This window comes from Gallinula chloropus (genome assembly GCF_964237585.1).
Source record: "Gallinula chloropus genome assembly, chromosome: 5".
Taxonomy (NCBI): Eukaryota; Metazoa; Chordata; class Aves; order Gruiformes; family Rallidae; genus Gallinula; species Gallinula chloropus.
In genome coordinates, this window is record NC_140090.1 from 8,414,789 (window position 1) to 8,439,947 (window position 25,159).

A 25,159-nucleotide genomic window follows, 5' to 3' on the forward strand; every position below is an offset into this window, starting at 1 on the left:
CAGTAAAACAAAATGGACCAGCATTATTCTTTCCCAATGTCATTCTTAACTAGACTGAGGAAGAACACAAAGTGATAGCAAGAGATCACAATGGAGTTACTGAACAGATTTGTTTCACTTTCCATATAAACTGCAGGGTGTTTTTTTCCTACTCAGTGTCCTCCCACTTTGCAGAAAACACTTGTACTCACAAGGAGGAAGAAAATAAATCTAGCTATGGGATATTTTCTGTAATGTGCATTACAGTAAGTGCTTGTAGGTGTGATGTAATGTTTTACCGTAAAATGATGCTTCTGTTAGCAAAAAATCATCACCATACTTTTATAGCAGTTCTACTGTCTGTCTTTTGACTTTGCTATTAAAGCTTGGCTAGACTAATCAGGGACATTATTTGAAAATATTAGATAATAAAGAACAGTCAGCTATGGTACACTAACGATTGCACTACTCAAAACTCACTGCTGTTGGGCAGACTAACTTGGCAATACTGATCCTTCTGTGCCAGCTCCAAGCTTTTTGCATGCCACAGGTTTTTGGCCCTTGTCTAACACTCCTGGGGTGTGTGTGTGTGTTAGTGTTACTTCACCTCCTGTGCTAAGCCACTCTCTTGTTGCAGGACTCCATCTGCCAGGCACAGCAGTGGAACCTGCTTCACATATAACCCTGAATACCAGGTAATAAAACCGAGAGGAGAGTGAAAAGTCCACATGGTACTTCATATTCTAGCTGTATTTATTTTAGATAAATACGTACCTATGCACACACACAGGCATGTGTGAGCTATTTGCACTTTCTCTGAAAAGGTTTCTGAGATACTCATCTTTCATATTCTAGCACAGTGTAGCTCACAGACTACACAATTTCCTGCAGAAATCCTTTTCATTATCTGTAAACTGCCGCATAACATTCTATTCATAATTTGCTTTGACATTATAATAAAAATGTTAATATTCTCAATACCTCTTTTCCTTGGTTATGTTCCTCAGGAAGATCTGGCAGTTCACAGAAGCCAGATGGTGGCTTTGAACTTCATAACTGAACTGTCTTAACTGCTGTTACAAAAAGAGATGGTTTTGTTCCCTCCTATCTCAACCTAAAGGGCATGTACCTAGTCCTTCCATTGCACTGACTCTTGTCCAACCCTACAGTGAATTCAAAGGGATGGCCTATTAATTAAAGATGCTTTAAACTAAGTTGCAAGAACCAGTTCTTGAACAAGGAGGTAAGACCACTTTGAGGATACCATGAGGGCTAGTGGCTTCCTGAGGAATATGGAGCCACCTGCAGTAACACAGCCAGCAGGCCTGGGGACCATCTGTGTCCCACAGTACATGGTTATGGTGTGGCAGTCAGACCCGAAGATAGATAGCCAGGCTCAACCAACAGTCCAGATCATCAGACAGGTTCATGGTGGTGAAACAGATCCAAGGTGAAGCCAGGGTGTGGGTCTGCACACCAGGACTGGGGCCAGTGGTGGTAACCAGGGAAGCCCACAGGGACTAGGCAGGTATAATATCAAGCCAGAAAGTGAGGCTAGGACAACACACCTACAGCATAGCTCAGACACAACTGAGGGCCCAGGGCTGAGCTTGAATTAGCCTCCTGTGCCTTCAGGCAGGTAGTGTGGGGTGGAGGCCCGAGGTGAGGCTGATGAGGGCCATTAAGGCCCATTAGTGCACGCTGGGCCCTGAGAATTGCTCTGATGCAATACAAATTTGTCTTCAGTGTGACTGATACCAGTTACACAGTGACCTCACATCCTTGCATGCCAAGGACATAGCAGGGAGAAAAGGGCTGAAAATACCTGAAACCCCAGTACCAGAACTGTTAAAACCTTAAAATACTTTGAAACAAACAAACAAAAAAATAGCGTGTGGCTACAGTCCTGGGCCAGACCAGGTTGACACAGCGGTCTGTCCTTCAAACCCTGAAGGTCTGTGGAAGGTGGAAAGAGAGAGATAAAGAGCAAGTCCTTGAACCTATTATATTTTTTGCTTTGTCTACCCGAATACCCCAACAGCGTGTGCCCTTGTCTGCTTTGGGACCAAAAATCCTTCAAAAGTAGGATGGGGGCCTACAGCTAAACCCAAAAAGTGATGGGACACTGCTGACCCTGTTGGCAAGTGTGCTCGGATAGCAGATCAGTCAGGGCCATGGTTGGTTGCTCTGGCTACCTGGGAGCACAGCACAGAGATATCAGCACCAGTAGTGTACTGGTGTTTGGCAGAGCAGACTGGTGGATGCAGGAGCTGCCATCGCTGGAAGTCTGGGAAAAGCTGTTTGCTTGGCTGGCCTGGCAGTGCCATGCCACCCTGCTGCAGGCTGCAGGCTTTTAAAGGATGAGGAGTGTGAGGGTTTGGTGCTCCTATGAAGGTCTGGGGCCAGAGGGGCAGGGCAGTTTCCCTTGAAGATGGCTGAAGGAAATTGGGTTTTCAAGAAAACTCTGCTGCCTGGCTCTGGTGCTGCAGGGTATTTGGAACCTGCCCCAGCGGGTGTTTCATTTGCCAGCCCAGCTAATGCCTGGCAAGGCCAACAAGCAACATGAGGCGTTTTGCCTCCTGCACTTGGCCTTTGGTGACACTTTCTGAGGACAGCTTTCAGCCCCTCAGTGCCAGAGCCTGCGAGAAATCATCCCGTCGTTGTTCTCAGCACCCTTTGCACACCACACAACCCCCTTCACCTCGTCTTCTCTCAGGTTTTCAGCATTAAAAAGGGACGGTTGGGCTCGCTGGTCTTTTCCAACGTGGTGGTTCTGTGACAATGCCACTTGCGCCAGCCTCGTTTGCTAAGCCGCCCCTGAGGAGGCCGGCGGCTGCCAGGGCGGGGGTTGGGTAAGAACCCTCCCGCCGGCTCAGCTTCGCACCGCCTCGCAGGGGCGAGGCCGCGAGATCGGTCGTCATCGAAGGTTGGGGTATCGCGCCCGCCTTCGCCGCCGCACGTAGGGAGGGGCGGGTCAGCCATCTTGGGCTCGCCGGGCCGTGCCTGCGAGCGGGCGGGGGAGGGAGCGCCCGCCTTGCGGAAGTGCCCTCACTCCCCGTCGCCGAGCCCAGCCGGAGCGCGCTCAGTGCTGCCCGCCGTTCCTAGCACCGCCGCTACCGAGGAGCATGGCAGGGCGGCTTCCGGCCTGTGTGGTGGACTGCGGCACGGGGTGAGCGACGGCCGGAGCGGCCGCTGACAGCTCAGTGCTGCCCGGGGCGGGGCCGGGCGGGTTCCGCTGCCGCAGATGGCGGCGGGGGTCGCGCTGCTTGCGGCGGGGCTGGGCCGGGTAGCCGCGCCCGAGCTGCCGCGGTGCCGGTTGTGGGAGTGCCGGGCTGGAGGGAGCAGCTGACCGCCTTCCTTTCCCGTCCGCTCGCTCTCTCCGCCGGGCCCTGGGCTGCCGCCCGGCGGGGAGGGGTGTCCCGGCACGGCCCCGCTCAGTCCGCACCTCCGGCAGCTGGGTCGTACCGGGTTCGCGCCGATCGCTTCCCCCGCCCGCCCCCTTGCCTCCGCGGAGCCCTCGGGCCGGCCAGGGCCGCTCGGAGCAGCTGCCTCCGGCTGCTCGGCCGGTGCCTGCCGCGGTACAGGGGACCCTGTGCGGCTCCCGGAGCCGGGGTGGCGAGCAGGGAATAAAGCTCCTGTAGCTGCCCTGTGCGGCTGCTGCGGGCACCTGAAATGCCCTCGCCTGGAGGAGTCACCGCCCCGCCGGGTGCCGTCTGGGGGCTTTTATGTGCTTATTTTTTAAAAATATGTGGATAATGTCATTTATTCCCTGTTACTTCTCTCTGTGGAGGAAAAAAAACCCCTCCCCCTCCAGCGAGCAAGCGCAGAGGAACTTCCTTAGTTTTGTCAAAGCCTCTTCCTGCTTTCGGGCTTTTATACCTTATAAGGCAGTTTTCAGTGTCAAACCTGAACCAAATCCGTTTTAGAAACTCTTCTTTTTATTTAGCAGCTGCCCGATGGTGAAGAGAATGCGGTGCCAGTGAGATGTGGCACAAAAAGTGGTTCGGGAGGAGGCCCCTGGGGATTCAGAGTCCCCTTTCCGCCGTGGCGCGGCTCCTGGAGGCTTTGGCTGGGGGAACAAGCCCTTAGAGGTGCCTGTAGGAAGCTGACCTGGAAGGGTTACGTGCAGCCGCTTGCAGGAACGCACTCAGGAAGTGAAAACTGCTGCGATCTGCTGTCTGCGGCTGGTTTTAAAGATGAAATATTTGATTTCGGGCATTATGCTTTTACGGGGAAGGAAAGTATTGGTGTGTTTTCAAGGCTCTTCCTCTTCAGCTAACGCTGACATGCTGATTTTTTTTTTTTAACTTATCTTTTTGTTTCGAATCTCATCAGTCCTGCTAAAACAATAAAGGAATTTCTTGGTGGCTGCAGTATAGGTACAAGTATTTACAGTGCCCTGAAAGGGCATGCTCCGTAGAAATCCAGGGACTCGTTTTTTTGTAAGCCCATGCTCATCATCATTTTCAAGATAATCTGTTTGGTGTAGGTTGTTAATAAATTTGCCTTTAAGAAGAGCAGGGTGCACATGTCTAATGTCTGCAGGTTTAACAGTTGTACGAAGAAGTCTCACCTGTAGTTGAAGCAAGAGCTAAAGCCCTGAATTTTGCAAGATAGAGGTATGTTACCACAGTGGGACTGAGAGTGTGTAGCTGGATGTAATGGAAGTATATGTGAGTTTAACATCATATGTATGTGCACTGTTTATCTTTCAAGACAAAAGATCTGTAATGTTCTCGGCCACATGCCACTAGAGGCTTCTTCCCATTCTGCATATTTGTGTATTGCAGGCAGTCCCCATTAAAGTTGGCAATTATGTCCTTTCAGGTTTGCAAAATATAGGTTGTGAGCACTGGAGTGCAGAGATTCACTTAAAGCTTTCAGTGCTGCTGAGCAGGAACAGCATGCTGGTGCAGGGCTGTGTCAGGAACGACTCTGTCCTTTTAACGTGAGAGGTATACTGAGGGATCTGAGTATTAAGACAAATGTTCTTGAGGAAGATCTGCAAGTACTCCATTAATCAACTTCAGAGCACAGGGCATACTCTTTAATGTTCCTGTGTATGATGTTTACCAATTCTCGTTTCTGTTCTATTTATTTCCCCCGTCTTCAAAGATCTCTCTAAAATACAGTTTTATTGTGCACCTATGTTTTGTTTCTGATGCACATGCTAGTCAGATTGTTCTTCCCTGAAATTTTAGTTCAGGAAATTGTGGGCAAAGATTTTTAGCACTGGAAACAGTACATGAGCGTTGGTGGTGCTGGAATTCATTGATGTCAGCAGACAAAGGTAGAAAGTGGTGAATTTATGAAGGAAAAATCTAATGCTTGAGATATGTTAAGGAACAGGTGGGTAGCAGTGTAGTGGGATGTGATAGCATAATCATGCTCATAGCTGCTTTTTTCTTTTTAAATTTTGCAGCCTTCCCAGCCTACTGCATTTTGTGTGTATAAGTGAGCGTGCATCAGCCTTGTGCTCTGCAGATCAGCAGAGGTCTCACCAAGGGTGATCTCTTGTCTACCAAAATGAAATCAAGCAGACAAGTTGAAGGTAGTACCTGAAAACAGGAATAGAAATGTTTTGAAAATACAACCAGTGCAGCAAGGTTGAAAGGAGCTGCCTTGTGTAGACCAGGCAAGGCTTTGAAACTGTGTAAATTTTCCAGCAGAGGTTTGTTTTTTTTTTCCCCCAGAAGGAAGGGATGCTGATTAATTTACAGTCTAAGGAGAATCTACCTTAACCAGCAAAGGGCAGACATAGTAGAGATACTGAGGGTGTCTTCCTAAGTGTTTTGTGCATGTAGCCACAGGTTCAATTTGTTGACCTGAGTGATATTTTGTGTGTGTGTGTGTGCATTTTTGCCAGCTAAGATTGAGGGGAAGGAGGTGGGTGAGAAAGGTGGCAGAGTTGGGCTTTTCACCTTCAGCCTGCACAAACGAGACAAATTTTAAGAACCACTTTGAAAGCATAAAGAGACCAAAGCACAGCAGAGGTTGGGGAGATCGTGATAGTCCCTGTCATTTGAGGTTTTAACGGGTTAGTCAGAATTTTTAGGGATCGTCTGAGTTCATGTCATACAACTGGAGCTGGCAAATGAATGAAGTCAGTGACATGGCAATCAGATTATGGGTGCAGCAAGAATTCTCGTGTTACACTTGTTATCTTGAAATTTGCATTCTTTGCTTAAGCCAACCTGATATCTAGAAAACAAGGTAATGGATACCTAGTAAGAGCAGGTAAATACTGTGAATGGGACTTACTTCAGACTGGCATATCTAAGGATTGCAGGCATTTTAAAATAATTTCTTTTTTTTTTTTCCTACTTATATTTCCATAAAGTATATGAACTATTTACCAAGGAAAGAAAAAGGCTCCTGCTGATATTTTAATCTCAGTAGGCTGCAGTCTTTTGCTGTGTGCCTTTTGGGTATTTGAATAGTTCTTACTGCCTGTTCTACAGGCTAACACAGCACTGCCTGCAAGCCACGATTAAAAGCTCTTCCTACACCTCTTCAGAATTTAGTCTGATTGGGTTGACAAGTAGATTTTTAGCTGTGTCTCTTTCTGTGAGAATGTGCTTTTTTCCCCCCTTCGTATAAACTTGTATAACACTGAATTAGCTCATTTGGGATGGCAGATAATTGCAAGTGTTCAAATTAATGGCTCTTCAGCTGAGCTGAAGTAAGTGGCTGTGTAACCTACAGTAGTTCCAAAAGGAGAACTTAATTTTGGCAATGAAAGTGATATAAAGGAAATTATTTGTGTTTTCTGTACCTAAACTTTCCCATTTCTATAGGCTTGTGTGCAAGTTTTTTGTGGCTGTCAGGTGGATCCATTGCCAATCAATACTTGACTGTCATAGCTGACCAGCTGCTCTAATGTACCCCAGAGTTTTGTCAGTAGGGTATGTTGTCTAGCCTTCTCCTGAGTAAATTGATTATGTGAAGAAAAAAACTAAGTCTGTTATCTCACATCTTGCTGTTTTATCTCTCCCATGCCAAGCTAGGCCCCTTTTTCACTTCCCTTACACAGGTTACAAAAAATGAGTGTGTTTGGGGTTTTCTCTTCCTCCTTTCCTGAATGCTAGTGAAGAATGAAAAGTTTCAGAATTGGCTGGAGAAAGCCTTGCTGGTCGTGGTAGGAGCGTGAGAGAGTCCCTTGAAAAACCTCACAGCAGCCTCACCTCTTGGGTCGAGAGCCTGGAAAATTGAGGCTGCTCAGAATTTCCAAGCTAGCTTGACATGAAGTTGCAAACTGTTCTTTGGAATGAGTCACATCTCAAAAGTTTCTTGGTTGTTCAGTTTCTGTAACCAGTTCTGCTGTGAATGGAGGAAGGATAAACTTGGGCATGTGAAACAAGCAGAAATCCTGGCTAGTGCTCAGGGTGTGCAGCGGAGTGGGATTTGCACAGGGGGACTTCTCTATGAATCCTGCTTCTCTAGTTAATCTTCATGCAGCACCTGTATAGTTTCATGCTCTTGAGCGAAGTATTTATGGGTTGAGTGTCTTCTGATGTGAGAAATGATGGCAGGATTGGGTTGTTCTGCTTCTCTTCTGGATTTTGACCTGGTAGTGTAAATGAATACAAGATCCATGAGAGCTGATAATCTTCAGTAGACCACAAAGAAATCCACTGTTATAAAACCAAGGTAAGGGGAAGTAGCAGCCTGTATGTTGCTTGCTCTGCAACTTGTGAAATATCTTACACTGGACCTTCTTTTCTGCAGTGATGCTTCCATGTATTTTTATATTGTAACTTGTATTAGTATAAACATTTCAGTGCTATGATGTTCTTGCAGTCAATATTTCAATTGGATATCTTGTCATGGGTTCCAGTCTTTGTGAAAATGTTCTCTTTTGGGGTGAATTTTCTCGGTGTTGTGTCATCCCAGGAGTAATTTTTCAGTATGGAAAGCATGAACAAAAGAATTCCTTAATGGAATATGGAAAAAATACTCTGGGATTTTAAGAGTGTCTTTTGCTTGTCAGTAGCTGAAGTGGTTAGGAGGGAGGGGGAAATTCTTCTACTCTTCACATGGAAAAAGGAGTTGTGCAAGATTGAGAATTGTGGTTTAATTGTTTTAAAATAACTGCAGAGATGTTGAAGATCCATGGTGACCTGTGGTGTCTCTTACACGACTACGATTCATCACAGTCCATCACATAGTTGTAACACTAAATGCACAGAGTACACAACATAATTAGGAATAATAGGATTTCAGTTAGGAATATAAATATTCATACACATGCTTATGTGCATGTATTTTATAGTTCCATTGCAGGAATTGTTTAGAAGCCATCCAAGATGCCTGGCACCTTCTGGTCCTCCTGTTTCTGCTTTTCTTTTCCACCTGCATCCCACTTATGCTTGTTATTTATTTTTTAAAAAGGTGAGGGGAAGGCACCATTTCTGAGCATCTGTGGCCTAATCTGTAAAGTTAATGATAAATGAGTCACCTCCATACAGCAGAGTTTCCTCTTGTGCATGCATGAGAAGACCTGGTAGTAAGGAAAAGTTTGAGGGTGGGTGTGGTTGTGGGTGGGGGGGACAGGGGAGATTCCTGTCCTGTTTCTTGGTCACTGTTTATTACCTGGCTTGAATGTTCTGCCCAGAAATTGTGTTGACTGCATGAACATGATGTGCATTAGCTCATCTAAACTACTTGAAAATACAGCTTCTAGGAGTTTGGAAGTGCTGTAGTAGTTGTTGAGTAGTAATCCAGCCTCTCCAGTGTTTGATAGGCATGCATTGTAAGAAACTTTGCAGCTGGGCTTCTAGTTCTTGCAGCTTGAAAGTTTCAACATAGTATTTCAACATTTAGTTTCATCATTGCAGGCTTTCTTTGGGAAGTGCAGAAAGGCTTTGACAATTTCAAACAAACTTTCTTTACTAAACTTCTGGGCAAACGTTCCTGATGTAAAGAGCTTAAGGAGAAAATGTTAAATTTAAAGATAAAATAACCAAAAGAATGGGTGGGGTTTTATTTCTCTCCAATGAAATGAATGAGTTCATTTCTGCTTTGCTTAGGAAAAGGAACCTTTATTGCTTTAATTTTTAACTTTTTGTTTGTTTTAGTCACTGAACTAGAATATGTTTAGGTGAACTAATCTGACAAAAATCATCCTTGGGAAGATGCTTAAAAATAGCAGTTTAATTGAAAAATTGTTAAGTGTCCATAGCAGATTCTAACTATCAAAATGAAGCATCTGCCCTTTCCAACTGCTAATGCTGATAAAGTGCCACTTTTTTTCAATCAGTTGTCAAGAATGATTATATCCAAAATTGGAAAAGTCATCATTTCCTTCACTGATTTGATGTAGGGTTATAACATAATGCAATTTTTTGCTTTTTTGCTCTGATCATGAGTTTGCATTTTTAAGACTAGACATAAAAAAAAAACCTAGATAAATTTAGCTTTACACCCCCCTCCCTGGTTCCTTTTTCTCTTTACTCTCTTGTGGTCATTGCAAGTGTTTGCAGCTGTGCACAGGATGTGTTTTGGCTTGCTCAATCTATAGAGAGTAAGATGCAGACAGGAGGTGGTCTGTTAATACTTTATTTTGATTGTACCCTGCTATCAATGAATAAATCCAAATTTTAATTCTTTAGTTGATGCAGCATCTCTTAATATTTTTCCAGTACTGGCATTTGTCATATTTTGCCTTTTATTTATCATGCTGTTTGCCATCCATAAGAGCTTTCACAATATGACTGCTTGCACGTTTGCAGTCAGGCTTCAGTAAATGTAACCTTTTTATATTAAACAAAATTGAACTTAGTGGGATGTGGCTTTTCTATGAGACAACTGTTTCTAGTTGAAGCCTCTTTTGTTAGAAGCATGGTGTAACATGATAAATATGTAAACTAGTGTTTTAATGCAAGCCATTTAATTGATGGAAAATCTTTGTTTATCTGCTGAAACACTGAAGTGGTAACCAGTGTACTGGGCAGACTGGAAGTGTGCTGAGAAGGTCTCCTGCAGGGCTTGCAGCCTGCTCCTTCTCTTCCCTCTGTGCTTTGGTTTCATCTTACCCTCTGCTCAGATTGTCGTGATCAGAGTGATAGTGGAATAGCTGTTGGTTCAGAGCTGGAGCTCTCAAGTGCTGAAATTGTGCAGAGAGCAAGGACAAAATCTCAAGTTCCTTTTAATGTGTAATAACTTTATGATTTTAGCTGCATTTGTTTGGAAAAGTTGCCAAATTAAGTTGGGTTTATGTTGGATGTGGCGCTTTCTGCATCTTATGACTCAGATTTTGTCTCTATCATTTCTTCAAGGGTGAAATTTTGTTTACCTGGAATTTATCTATTCATTTAATTGATTTCTCCTTGTTTTATGTGTTGAAAAGTATATATAATTAACCTATTCTCTTGGGTTTTATTCTATGTGATAAAAGTCTGTGCACTGTTCATCTTATTTTAGGCAAATGAGTAGAAAGTTGCCAAAGTCAATCTCTCCCTCGTAAGTAGTTTATACTGTTACTTCCAAACTTTTGGAGAATTCTTTCCTGTTTATTTGGAAATACCACATGGAATAGTCAAGCTGTGGAAAACCTCAGAAAAGTTGCATAAAAATGAAATATAAATTTAGGACCCCCCCCCGGCACTGTTGGTTTGTATTGTATGGGTGCTGTGTAACACAGAAGCATTGTCAAGACACTTGTTAAAATTAATTAGTCTGAGTCTCAAGGAAGCAGTAAGTAAAAGGAGAGTATTCTGCTTTTGCCAACACAAATGACTTTGATTATACAAAAATAATATCCAAATGTGTTTGCTCTTCTTACCTTGAGGAGAATGTAGTCAAAGGCAAGCTAACTTTAGTGTCTGCATTAAAGTACGTCAGCATTAAATATTTGAAAGGGATTTTACAAATACAAATAAAATTGACTAGGATTACAAACTTAAGTGATACTATCTGAATGTCTGAACTGGATTTTTTTTAGTCTTTAATATTTAAATGTTCTGCTTTTCAAGCACGCTGTTCATGACATAAACTTGAGTCTTCTGGTGACAAAGGCATCCTGTCTTCCTGTTTACTTTTAGGAGAGGAGAGCTCTTCCAATGCTGCTGAGTTGTGGTGTTTCTTGGGTTTTTTTAAAGCTTTGATGCAAGTAAACATGGAGCAAATTAGATTCTCTTCCACTCCATCCAACTGTTTAGTAAAAATAGAAGCTGCACAATGTCGTAACTTCCTCTTTCTCTGCTCTGGTGTAAAAACAGTCACCTGGAGACTCTTATGACAATGCACGTGAATTTATTCGGAGTGCTGTTGCCTCGGTCATGCACCTGGGGGGTTCTGGGCTGGTCTTTTGTGGCTGTGACTCTGTGGGTTTTTGCCACAGGCTTTAACTAGATTTTACTAGCCATCATTACAGTCAGGTCTGTGCTTTGAGTTGTAGATGTAGCTGCTGATAAAAACCAGCACCACATAAATACTCTAGACAATACAGATACTTTTAAAGATAAGTTAACCTTTTTTTTTTTTTTAGAGGTGTTTTCCTATTTAGAAATGTTTAAGTGTGTTTCTTTCAAGCTGCTTTTGAGCTCACTCTTTAAATTGCATACCACTTCAATTTGCTTATGGTTTGTCTTATTGTGACAGTGTGTGGTGAAGTATTTCTTGGCAAGGTGAAAATTCTTGTCAGAGCGGACCCATCTTTTTGGGAGGAAATACTGTAAGAAAATGGTTTCAGATACACAATAATGCAGTTGATTCCAAGACCAAGGTTGCAGATTGATGGATTTGTTGTATCTGTGGTATATATCCCTCTTTACTATCCCTTTGTTTGTCTTGCCTACAGGTTAAGAAGATTCTTCATCTGAGAGCACTAAGCCTGTGTGTTTTTTCCATTTATAGAGCTAATCTTGGGCTTTCAATATTGATTACTTTAAACCACTTGCTGATCAACAATGTTTTAAACTTGATAGAAGCAGTTGCTATTTGAAAATACATTCTAATGATGTGTAGAAGGTAATATATGTTTTAGCTAAAGATAGAAAAATATAAAAGGCATGACTCATTTAAAAGTCCTCTGCTATCCTGTGTTTTATCAAGGACATTTGAAGAGAGATAGTAAACTAATTTATTAATAAAAGTCCCATTTTCCTAATATAATCAGTTCCTTCAGGGAGTTCTGATCTGCTGCTGTTTAACCAATTTGCACCTGCTTAGACCTGTTTTAAAGGGGCAGGATGGCTTTCCTCTTTCACCATCATTTTCTCATCATTTATCTTTACAGGGATTTGAAAAGTAAATGCTTCCTAGTCTTTTCAGTCTCATCTGGTGTACGAGAAGGATGATAGAAGAAAAGCAACTAATAAGAACATAAAGACTTGTTCAGGCTCTTTAGTCGGATGAGGCTGTGTGTATGAAGACCAGGGGCTCATCCATGTTTGAGAAGTTTTCCATTTTTTCAAGGAGTTTTGTTGTCAAAAGACATCAGACAGTTAAAAAAAAAGTAAACAACTCCTGTCTAGGTAGAGTTTATCCAGTTAAAATACGAAAGGTTATTAAGCTGTTTTTGATAAAGGCTTTGATGGACAGACCATCTGTAAGGAGCTGGGGACTGAAGAGCACAATCTCTTTCCATTTCTGTGTTTGCCATATGATTTATTTCGTGCCCCTTTTGAGGATATTGCCATGTGTGTCCTCTTAATCTCCCCACTTTTGGCTTTTCTGTAGTGTCTTCCACAACCTGCTCGCTTAATTACAGTTTTCCTAGAGTAAAGGTAATTTAGCCAGCAATGGGTTTTGCTGCTGTATGCACACCTCCAACAAAGAATTTACATGCTTCAGCAAGCTTAGGTTGCATCTGCACTATTGTGTGTGCTGTCACACAGTGGCTTGCTGTGAAACTATGAAATTGTGAAATCATAAAATAACCTTTCTTGGCTTTGTCTCTGTTATCTTGGGCCATTCATAATAGTATTATTCATTTGATACTAATTTAAAGACATAAGAATGCATGAAAGTTCACATGTTGAAGTATTGCAGTGGGATTGTCTAAGCAGGATGACAGAAATGCCAGAGTGCATTTAAAATTTAAGGGCTTGGACATTTGACTGCAAACTGTAGGAAAATAGTTTATCAAATAATGATTCCTAGGTTTCAATCTCCTGGTCTTTGTTACTAGTACTGCATTCAGAACTAGCAGGGATTAATTCTTTTAAACTACTCATCTGCATTGTTTCTCTTATGAAGTTGCCAGGGTGCTCTTGTGTGCAGCTGTCAACAAGTGGTGAAAAATTTTCATTCCCATTGGCACAATATCACATGGAAAACTCAAAATGTCTTCCAGGAAGCAGTATGTAGCATGTCTGTAGGGTGTCCATATCCATGTCTATATGCTGGTGGAATAGAACAATTAAGTGGTCTTTGGAGTGGGGGATCAAAACCAACTGTACCTCACACCACCACGAAGAAGCGTGTCCTGGTTACCGGGCAGTCATCTTGCTTCCTGTCATTGCCCCATTTTCTTGGAGTCTTTTCCATGTGGTTTCAGGGAACAAAGGCAAAGCAGTCTCACCTCCAGAGAGTTTTTAAGCAAATGGCAACAGGGTTCTTATGGGAAATGGGTGATTTGTCTCCAAAACCATTTGGATGGTAGAGGTATACATGGAATACAGGTCTCCTGCTGCCTGAGCAAGTGTGGCACCTTGCAAAAAGGCAGTATCAGCTTACTGGTAAGAATAAAAGCAGTTTCATGTTGGCTAAAGCCTAATCTCATCACTGAATGCTGGACTTGATTGGAGTGTGAGCCATTGGACAGGTTCTGTGTAGGACTTTGCTGAGGGGTTTAGTTAGAGGAACCGTGCTGGGCTTGATGCACAGGCTGTGGTATACACCAAAGCAGAATGTTAGGACTCTCACAAGCTAATGTGTATGCTGTTTGGGCTACTGTACTTTGGAAGCCCACCCACTACATCAGCAGGATGAAGTATAAGGCAATAAACGTTCCTTGCACTGAAGGATTGCAGGTGGACAGTAGTTGAGAATCACCAGACAGAAATTTGATGAACAAAACCAACAAAAAAAGCCATCTAATATGTATATATATGTGTATATATATTTGTTTTTCTAGCTCTGTGCACCTTGAAGGTAAAGCAGAAGACAACCAGTTTGGCATAAGTTTAGTCCATTCTTTTTGGAAGGTTTCAGGTTTGACTCCAACTCCTTTTAGTCTTCCCACAGAAAAATGGGGCACTTTCTGATTGTTTATTTTAAAGTTTCATTGCACCTTTCCAGTGGGGTCAGGGTTGGCTGTGCCACCCTACTTCTGTTTGTGTGTGCATTTAAACAAAAGAAGTGTCCTGTGAATGAAATTCCTAATGACCTGGACTAAAAAGCAGTAGCTGAGGGGTGGCTGTAACCCAGATTTGCACTACAGGAGTTGAAGATCAGGTGACATTTGTGTTGTTCTCTGTTCGTGCTTTGCTAACTCGTGTCTTTAAATTGAGTTGTCAGCAAAATGACAAGGATGCAGCTCATGCTGGGCCACCCCATTTCTGTTGTACTTCTCAGAGCAGCTAAAAAAGCACATTGCCCATGAAGTAGTTGTCCCCCTATCCCTTAGCCTTTTCTTAAAATTGCAGTTGTGCTAGAACTTGGGAGAATATATACGTGATGACGTGTTGTGGACAGGAAAGAAGCAGAGCAAAGGCATGTGGTTGTGGTTTGCAGACAGAAGCTCTGTTAATGATGTTCTCATTAGAAGTTCTTAGCCTAAGTGCCATTTCCTTTCGGCTTTAAAATTGAATACATGACTAATGTATAAATAACCTTGAAGTGACATTGCTTCCTTGTCATAGCCTCAGAAACATCTGTTCTAGGTGAGAGAGCACATCTAAGAAATCCCATTAGGACATTTGAGAACACTGTGGAGAGCTTTTGGACTGTCCTTCCAGCGATCACTTGGGTGGTCAGGGCTTAGCTACTCCACAGCTTCAGGGCATGAGTTTGGGGTGGTGGCAACTCACAGAGATACCTCTCCACTGACAGCTGAGAGGTGGATTAGTAGAGTTAACTCAAAGGAACCTTTGTTAGTATCTACCCCCACCCTGCTTGTGGTACAAATATCCCCTGAAAAGAAAAAGAAATCCTATTTTGTTGGTCAAATCATCAGAGGAGGGTGTGTGAGACCCTGTTGCCTTTTTGGAGATGATGTTTCAGGGAAGTTTCTGGGGAGTATCAGCACCATGAGTGTATTGTTTACATAGATAGAATGGGCTGTATGTATGTATATGGTTCTCTGTATACCTGCACACAGATATGTGTTGAAACTTTGTGGATTGCTTTTGGACAATTTGTAGCTTATCTTCTGAAATAAATCTGAATGTCAATGATTATACAACTGTTTTTTTTGTTTGTTTTTCTCCTTTTCTATTTAAACAAGCTAATAGGCTTACAGAAACACTTCAGGTAGCTGAATGTGGAGAGAGAAAGGAAAACATCTGAATAATCAAGTTTGAATTCAGGTTTTCACCTTTGGGATTTTGTAAATCAGTTCTGTGTTACAGGTTTTTATAGAAATCTGCTTATACTTTTATACTAATCTGTACAGTGCCTTGGTCTCTGCTGAGTGCCCCAAATGTCTCATTAAATGCCATGTGCCTGCCTGTCTCCATGGAAGTCCCTTCTGCCACTCTTCAGTGCCATGCAGGAAGCAAGACAAGCTGTGTTTTACTGGAAAATCGTGATCCAGTGTTGGTGCTGCCTTATGGTATCTTCAATATCAGGGTGTTTTTCTCTGGTGGCCGTGATTGCTGCTCTGAAGATGACAGGGTGTGCCTCATTCCCCTGTGAATCATACATTAGTCAGGCACACTTTGCCCTGTATGAACTGCTTGTGGAAACTGTATATGTATGTGGAATACCGTGGGCAAACCAGATCCTTTTTTTTTTTAATGTGATTTAAGTAATTACTTCAAGTGACAGTGATAGACAGATCTGTTCAGCCGGAATACAGCCTCCTCTTTGCAAAAGTTAATTTTAAAAAGCCCACAGTGTTATTAGATTGTTCGTTTGAAGAACTGAAGACTTTTATCAACTTCTGTTAATTGTTAACTTTGGTTTTTGTCCTGCCTATCGCATCTTCAACTCCATTTTAGCTCAGGAGTGTCTGTGTTACAGTTACGAAGGTCAAGCTTAGCGTTTTACTACGGGTACTACTACTGTAGTGCCGGGCAGTGCAGAGCCTGGCAGTGCCTGTCGGTCAGGGTGTGAACCCTGCAGAAGGCTGTCTTGCCCACAGTGGCAGCAGTGCTGGTGGTGGCAGCGCTGGTGGTGTTCCTCACGCGGAAGGGAGAGCGTGGCAAGGAACGCTTGATACACTGGAGACGCGATCCACTGCATCACAGGCTGCATTGGCGCTGGGCTGATACAATGCTTTAATATCCAGAGGCCAGGAGCCATGTGGTTTTTCTCCCTTCCTCTCCCCGCTTTTGTTGGAAGCTTAAATATGTGACTTTTTTTTTTTTTCTAATGAGTCAGGAGGCTTCTTGCTGAGTAGGCCATAGTATTTTTAGATATGCTGATTTTATGTCTGAATACGATCTTTCTATGTAAAATGCATCTCTCACTGGGCTGTTTTTCTTTGGGGCCGCTGTGTGTGTGTGTGCTGGGCAGTCTCCCACACCACAAGCAGCTCAGCATCCTGTTACCTGTGACAGTTCAGCTTTCTTTTTCTTTTTTTTTTTTTAAATACTGAGTTTACTTATCAAACCTTTTAAACTTTTTTTTTTTGCTTGTTAAGGCCCTCCTAATCTATTTGTAGCTTTATGTAGCCTTCAGGCTCCAAAGTTTCTGTGTAGATTTAGCTTTAAAAATCTGTGTGCCACACACAATTCCTGAGTTGCAGGGGAAGGTAGAGGGAATGAGTCAGAATTTACTGGTTTTCTTAGCAATTTTCTTGTGGCACTAAAAGCCTTTTAAAACAATATAGATACAGTGAATAGTTTGATTCTGCCTGACAGGTTATACAAGCATCTGATTGTGGAACTATTGATTTCTTTTAGGAACTAGACATTTAAGAATATTTTAAAAAAAAAAAAAGTGCTTGCTTATAACTTGAGTCTGCAAAGTCTGAGTGGCATGTCCTAAGTCCAGGCCCATACATAGAGTTTGTAATGCTGAACTCTTCATGAGGTGTAAATTTCTTTCAGGTGTTTAGTTTTTTCTTTTCCATTGTGTACCTTATTTTGCCAGTGAGTTTTCTTTCTCAGTAAATATTATTGTAGATCACTATAAAGTCAAGCTTTCTTGCATGGGTGCTCCCAACTGTTAAAATGTGTTAAGAGACAAGATGGGTTTTATGGCTTTAAAAATAGTTCTCTTGCAAAGCTCTTTTGGTGTCAGATGAGGTCCTGTGTTAACCACTTGGTTATTTAGAGAGGATATGCCTTCCTTGTGAGGATGCTGTTGAACTGGCCTGGCTTTAATGTGTGCAGTGAGTGTCAGCGGTAGAGACTGCATCGGTGTTAGTGGACATGAGAGCAAATTGTGAACCGCTGCACCAGCAGCATCAAAGCAAAGCCTACTGCAGCAGCACCCTTCTGGGCTGTAAAAACCATCCTCTTGCTGTATTAATGTCAGGCATTTTGTGGAGTTATGGACATAGATTTATGGCTTAGAGTTACTACTGGTTTATACAGTGTAAGGTCTTACGGGTTATATATCCAAGTGCTGGAAGCTGTAGTGGTGCTACTAGAGTGTTTTGTGCTTTTGCTGATGGTGGTTATTTAGTTAGTACAGCTCTCTGGCTGTGTAAAGAAAATGAGAACTCTGTCATGTCTGTGTGTGTTAAAAACTTGTGTGTAGGCTGGAACTCTCGAACGTAGGGTGCATTTTGGACTGCATGTTTTAGTGCCTCTGCTGCTGCTGTTAAGTCTTCTGTAACAACATTTCTAGAAGCAATTTTGGCACTTGAGTTTTGTAGTTATTTTTCATGATTGTGTCGGTAATGCCTTCATTTTTCTTGTATCATGACAATGAAAGTGATGTATCTATCCATAGCATGTTCTGGAAATTGGATGAGTGAAGATGTGTGGTTCTTTTCCTCTTGCTTTCCTTAGTCTTACTAAACATGCTTTCAAGACTGTTTTCTATTTGTTAGATGGAATTTCTTTTGCTACTGTTGTCATTATCAGCTGTCAGTGCTTGCCACCCATGCTAGTACATCTTGGGGGGAATGCTTGTGAAGCCGTGGTGGCCAGCCCTGCCACATGCCCAACTGGCAGACCATGGTCAAGGGGGTTTTCTCTCTAGAGTTGGCAGTTACAAAACCACTTCTACCACTAACACTTGTATGAAAATTACTGACCTGGAAATGCTGACTGCTGACCAAGGAAGAAGTACCCTGACTACAACACTTCTGAGCATTGAGAAATTCAATTACTATGTGTTCCATAGTAGAATTTTACTAGTGTAGAATTTAGAAACAGTGCTTGATTTGTGATAGGGAGCATTGTTCTGCCTTTTAAAAAGAAGTTCTTTGGGTTTTTTGTTTGTTTTTAAAGGAAATTCGATGAGTCTCTTTGATCTGGGAAGAGAGCTATGTTCATTTAAAGGGGAGATATCTTTGGTATTTGTGATAGTAAATATTATAACCCAGCTTTTTTTGCCTCAATAGGTATACAAAGCTTGGATATGCTGGTAATACTGAACCCCAGTTCATTATTCCTTCATGTAAGTATGTGTTGCTTGTGTATGAGTGCTGAAGTTACCCTTAGAGCTTCTGTAACATTTCATGTTAAATAAGCAGTTAAAAATGAGCCACTTGACAAAACTTCCAAGTGATTTCGTGGAGTGATAGCATGGCTCTGCTCTGTTTTGCTGTGGACACTCCGTATAGAAAGATAAATTAATTAACATGGTATACTAATACTTGGAGTAAAGCTAATGTGTTGAAAATTGACATCATAGTAAAATACAATAGCATCGGTAGATTTACTTTTTAGAAAGTTCTTCCCATATTTATGATTTTATCAGGTAAAAAGTCAGTTGATCCTGACTAGGAAAAAAGCAATTAGATATTTTAATATCTTTAGGGTTTAAAATGTATTTCGTAGGTATTTTTCAATGTTACAGCTGCCTTACCTGTTCTATTTGTAATACATCATAAACTAAGAAAACATTTAACTTTTTCTCCTGTGTAAAATTGCCTGTTTATTTGCTCCCTGCCTTCTGAACTGTTTTTCCCACTTGAGGTGATAGAGGTATACTCTCAGAGAGAGGAACTCAATCAACTTGCTTTAGAAATGCTTTTTGACCTCCCACACCACTTGGCATTTTGTTATTGGCTGATCTGTGCCAAAGTAATCATGTATTATATCCTGGTGAAAAGGAATAATTAGTACACACGCTTTTCCTTGTAAATGCAACAGGAAGAGAGCTAGAACTAATTACACTGAACCATAGTTGCTGTAGAATAGAACTTGGTAGTTCAGGCTTTGCTAATTTTTCTAAAAAATGTGCTTCAAAAAGCAATTGTGATGGAAAGCTGAGGTGAATTCACTTAATGTGTTCTCCTGCTTTCATACAAGTGAGAGTCGTCTGTATAGGCTTCTAATGGTTGTTCTTGGTTTGCTTACTTTCCTAAATAAATCTAATTTTATCCCAGTGGCATGTAAGACATGCTCTGTGGTTTTTGTTTTTCACACAAAAACTAGTTTTAACATCAGATTAGAAATGTTACAAAGCCATTGGGGGGGAAAAAACCTTAAAAATGGGCAAATGGTTATTTTGTTTCATTTCAGATAAACAAAATTTACATACTTTTTTGCATTTTCAGATTTTGTGAAACAAATGACCTATCAAATCGTTAAGCAGAGATATTTATACAATAGTCATGTTAATAAAGTAGAAAAGGGGGAAAATGAGGTGTGTTTGGGGGGGGGGGGGTTACACTTTTTTTTTTATACTGTGTGGTGTATTTAAAAACCCAACCAAAAATCCCCACTCTAGTCCAGATGCTCCTACAGGTGAAGTGGTCCTTGACTGCAGTTCTCTTAATGAAAAAGGCATTTTTCTCATTTGTGCTATGATCTAAGTTAGAGAATTACCCTTACTGCATGAGTTTATATTAATCCTTTGCCTCAAATTAAACAAAATAGCACTGGCATAATCCACGCTGGAGAGATGAAGATGGAGTATCAAAGTAAAATGTTACAAAAAACCTGTGGATCTTTTCAAAGCACTTTGGTGTCTTTAGTTTCCTTAATATTATTCCTAGTGGACAAATGGTTTGGTTTCTCCTTTTGACTTCCAGCAGTGGTGGATGCATTTTATCAATTTGATACTCTTTAAAAATGTGCTTGCTGCTGAACAGGTCTGTAACAGGTCTGTGCACCATTCCTTCTGCCTTGTTTGCTTGCTGCTTATCCTCTTTGCTTCCATTCTTAATAAACTTTTATCTCCTGCTCCTCTCTTTTGTTGTGTTCTTGATTTAATTCTGAATATGCTTCTGTACAGAGGGCAAATATTTGAAAAATGAAGGAAATTAGGATGTATGAGGCCAACATTTTAAAAGAGACTTTGGTTCCCTGGCTGCTTTTTAGACTTTAAGTAGATCATTACTTTTGCTTTATTTTCGTTCACTTAATCCTTGTTTTCCTACTGTATGTTAAAGTAGGGGTCAGCTTCTTTCCACTACCCAGTATTTCTCTTGATTTGTCATCTATTTCAATTTACCTGTGTTAGTTTACATGTTAGATGGCCCTTTCTTTACCTTTAATAGAAAGAAGGACAAAACTGGATGTGATGCAAGCACATCCTCTTATTTTTCTGAAAGCACTTAATTCTTGTGCCAAGCAAACCCAAGGCAGAAGTTCTGAGATGCTGCTGGAGTGCTGCCCATCTTCAGACACTGTGGTAGCTTAGTTCTGGTTTCAGCAAGGTTTATTTTCCTGTTCATACTTTCAGAATCTGATTCTTGATTCAGGTTGTTTCCTTTTTGTTTCTGACTTTCAAAACCAGGACCAAAGAGTCTAGCCTCAGCATCAGCGAAGTAGTGAGAGCTCCCTCTTGTTTTAGGCTTGTCACAGGTTGAAACCGCTTTGACTCAAAGTTTCTATAATCCTGTGGCAAGTGATGGTATTTTACTTGAAACTTCTTGAAGAAAATGCACATCTGGACAGAAAATTTGCCCCAAATGTGTGAGCTCTGTAATGTTGACTTCAGAAATATTTGGCAAGATTTTTTTCTTTTCACTTGTGGCAAGCTCTGGCCTTGCAACATCTCCTTCCCCACAGACTTCAGCTTCTGCTTCTTACCCACCCCTCATACTATTCGACTTCCTCCAGCCTTTGGCTTCCTCTCTGCTCTCCTGTAAGCTGCTACAGAAATTACAGTATGATTCAATCTTCTTCCTGAAGAGCTCAAAATAATGTCTTCTGTTTTCTCCTGTTCAGTCTTTCACAACACTTTCTAGTTTCTCTGGCTGCACAGCTCTGCTCTTGTTACTCATTATGAGAAGAAAAGGGAGAAGGATGGGGAGCATCAGTGAGCTTTGTCCTACCTAGCATGCTGTTGCTTTCCAAACTCTGTAACTATGCTGCCCTGTGTCTGTTGGTCTTGAGCCTGCAGCAGCTGTCTTCATAATGTTTAAGTCTTAGTTGTGAGCCAACAGGATTTACTGAAGGTGAGAATTAGCAAAATAATTCTACCATTGAAAAAGCTGTTGGGTCACCACCTTTTCAATGTTTGAGGCTGATATTAATGCTTCCTAGATGAATTTCCTCATTTGTGTGAAGGGTTATGTTTAAAGGCAATTAGTCAGACTTGAAAAAATACAGTAGGTATTGCTGGCACTGCAGCCCTGGTAGCCAGGGGGCTGATAAAAAGATGAGGGAAGGGAACATCTGTGTTCCTGCAATTTCTAATCACTGATTCATCTTTCCAGGGTCCTCTGTTTAGCCTTTAGTCAGTATTTTTCTGATAAAACCTTCTTTCTTAATTTATTATGAGTAATTATCCTTGAAGGAATAAATTTCCAAAATGCAAACTCTTATTTTTCAAGGTTATTCTGTGAAGTGAAGGAGAAATTTATAGTCTTCAATGAAATTTTGCATCCTAATCTTAACAATAAGATAGGAGTTGGATTTAAAGGAAGAAATGAAACATAAGATTTCTGAAAATCTGGTTTAAAGCATTTAAAGATGCATCATGTGGCCATATACATTTCTGTCCTTTTAAAAATACTGTTATTTCTGTCCAGTTTTCTTTTTCTGTATGCCTTATGTTTTCTCCTGCTTCTTCCTTTCTGCCTTCTTTAGTACATACACTTTGCATATTTAGTTGCCCTTTAGTCCCTTTTGTGCACTGTAACTTACTTTCATAAGTCCAGAAATCAACTTGGTGCAAATGAAGTAAAACATCAATTTATATAATGACAACATGTTTTCTTTCTTGCTCTTTATACAACTTCTGCAGCTGCATTCCTTTTTGTTGCTGTCATTATTGGAGGAACGTGCAGAAAATTAGCACACTTGCTGAATAAAGTGAGATCTGTAGGGATACCTGTTAGTGACTCTCTGTTTTTTTCTATTTCATCTTTCTGATTATATGTTGAGTGGCTAACTATTCAGTCTGTATTTAGGGCTGTATTGTGTTACCTTATAAATTCTCATTAAGTTCACCTATGTTTGGAATTCAAGTTATCTGTGTTTTGTTTAACTTTTCCATGCATATACCTGAAACAGAGGATGAACACAATATACAGTGTGTTCCTGTTCTTGAATATTGGGGTTTTCTTAGTGCAGGCCCTACAGTATTGTTTGTGTTCTCTCTTGAAGGTATTGCTATCAAAGAATCCGCAAAAGTGGTCGATCAAGCACAGAGGAGGGTTTTGAAAGGTGTTGATGACTTAGACTTCTTTATCGGGGATGAAGCAATAGAAAAACCAACTTATGCAACCAAGGTATTAAAAATGTTTAGAATAATTTTCCACTGGTCTTTAGAAAGCATCAGTTACATAGTAAACAGCTGCTTATGAATGCTTTTTGGTTAATTTTACTCTTGTTTTCATGCTAAGTCTGTTTTAATGGAGATTAAAATTTGGTATTAGTGTTGCAGACCTTCAGGAGCCTGGGGAAATTTGGAAAAAAGTACGTGAAGGTATATTTGCTTTGAAGTGAAGGGAGCCTGGAGGAGTGTTAACTGGAAATATCCCATTGTTCTTATCAGCGCTGTCAGTTGATCCTAGTGCCACCATTTTGTGGTACTGAGAAAAGCACAATGTCTTGTCGTTACTATGCAAGGTTGGAATCTGAATTTCAAATAGGTGTCAGATCCAGATAGGGAAAACCTACTGCAGGGTTTCTTACAGGTGTGGGTTATATGCTTTTACTGCAGTTGAAAACACTGGGTTTTTTTCTTCCTTCTGTTTCCAATTATGTTTTGATGTTCTTGTGCAACAGTGGCCCATCCGCCATGGTATAGTTGAAGACTGGGACTTGATGGAGAGGTTTATGGAGCAAGTAATCTTTAAGTATCTAAGGGCAGAACCTGAGGACCATTATTTTCTTCTGGTAGGTAAAATTGCATCCTGTTTATGGAAGTTATACAGTAATTCTTAAATATGGATATGCTTAATTTGAAAACTCAAGTAAATATAAATTACCTGAAACTTTCCTAACATGGCTTCTCACATCCAGGTTCTTTAGTTTTCTAAAGATGTCTGAATGTCTGAGATGCAATTTTTTTTTCTATTCTCATTTCTCTCTTAACTGTACCTGCTCCAGTCTTTATTCTATTTCTTATCCATGGATTTCAATAATCATGCTTACATTTTTGAGACAAAAAGTACCTGTGTGTTTTGACTTGGAGTTGCAATCAGTTTGGTTCTACAATGCTGCCACCTGGATGGTGTGTCTAGACAGTTAATTTTTTTGTGTGTGTGAAATCAGAAAAATTGATTGTCATATTTGGGCAGATAAGATCTGAATTAAGTGCTATTCTGAAGCATCTACTATTCCTTAATAATATTACTTAAGGCTGTTGAAATAGGTAATTTGTTTATAGAGCAAGTGTTGAATTAGAGGTGTTGGCCCTATTTGGTAGAGAATGTCTAGTACAGCCAATCTGCTAAAGGCAGATCTAATTAGATCTGGTTGCTCAGAGCTGTGTCCAGTATCTCCAAGGATCGAGATGCCATAACAATTCTGAGCTCCTTTTCCAATATGTGACCACCCTTACATTACTTTTTTCCTCCTAATACCTACATAGAATTTCCCATGTTGCAGTGCATGTCGACGGTCTATCTGTCTGTGAAGAGTCTGTTGCTCTTCTCTATTTGCCCTCCTATTACATAGTTGATGCAAAGGAAATCTGATAATTTTTTCCTCAAATACTCTATGGCACTATCCAAAATGCTCTTTCAGAGGGGACTTAATATTTAAGTAGGTTTGGTATTTTAATGACAATTATAGAATGCTAATATAGTGCATTGTTTGCTGTTGCTAGCTTCTTTCAGTTGAGTACGTTTCTATAGCTGATCAAGGCAACTTGTGTTTTAGTGATTGTCTTCTGAAGAAAACCAGTTTTTTTCTTTAGTGAATCACTAAGGAATTTTAAAAATAACTGTTATCCTTTAAATGTACTAAACTGCATCCTTTGCTGTGTCTAGGATGTCCTTGATTCTCTCCGTAAAATCAAAAGTTGTAATGAGCTAACCAACCCACAGAGGGGGCCATCAGTATAAATTCTTAAGCTCTAATTACTATAATGTTTTTATTACATGCCTGGTTTTCTGTTTTCACTCTAATCTTCAATTTTTTGTAGTGCAATTTGCCTAGATTCTGTTATTGCCAGAGGAACTTTTAAATTGTCTTAATTGCACTATTTGCCTGCAGAAACACCCTTTGCACGTCACTGTTTTCACATGCTATTGTTGAATGACTTGTGTTTAAAAAGCCCTAAATTACAAAAGCCTAACTTTTGACAGTCAAGTGTTTGATTTGAATGTAAGTAAAACTTGGTGTGTGTGCACTTTCTTTTTGTCTCACAGACTGAGCCTCCATTAAATACTCCAGAAAATAGAGAATATACTGCTGAAATCATGTTCGAGTCTTTCAATGTTCCAGGGCTATATATTGCTGTTCAGGTAAGGGCAGAGCTGTTGGAAGAGCTGCAGTATTTCTCCTTGAGCTAAAACTAACTTTGTTATGAGAAATGTGTAAGTGGTGTT

At 41.0% G+C, this 25,159-nt stretch overlaps 1 protein-coding gene across 1 annotated transcript in view; it reads left to right on the forward strand.

Moving 5' to 3' along the window:
• The first annotated feature begins 3,066 nt into the window (after nucleotides 1-3,066).
• The window catches only part of ACTR3 (actin related protein 3), a 31,257-nt gene continuing 9,164 nt past the window's right edge, over nucleotides 3,067-25,159 (forward strand). Inside the window, exons 1-5 of the mRNA XM_084265329.1 lie at nucleotides 3,067-3,148; nucleotides 18,605-18,660; nucleotides 22,767-22,891; nucleotides 23,391-23,501; nucleotides 24,980-25,075. Of these exons, the coding sequence (XP_084121455.1) occupies nucleotides 3,105-3,148; nucleotides 18,605-18,660; nucleotides 22,767-22,891; nucleotides 23,391-23,501; nucleotides 24,980-25,075 (432 nt within the window). The 5' untranslated portion in view covers nucleotides 3,067-3,104. The remainder of the gene's footprint in view (nucleotides 3,149-18,604; nucleotides 18,661-22,766; nucleotides 22,892-23,390; nucleotides 23,502-24,979; nucleotides 25,076-25,159) is intronic.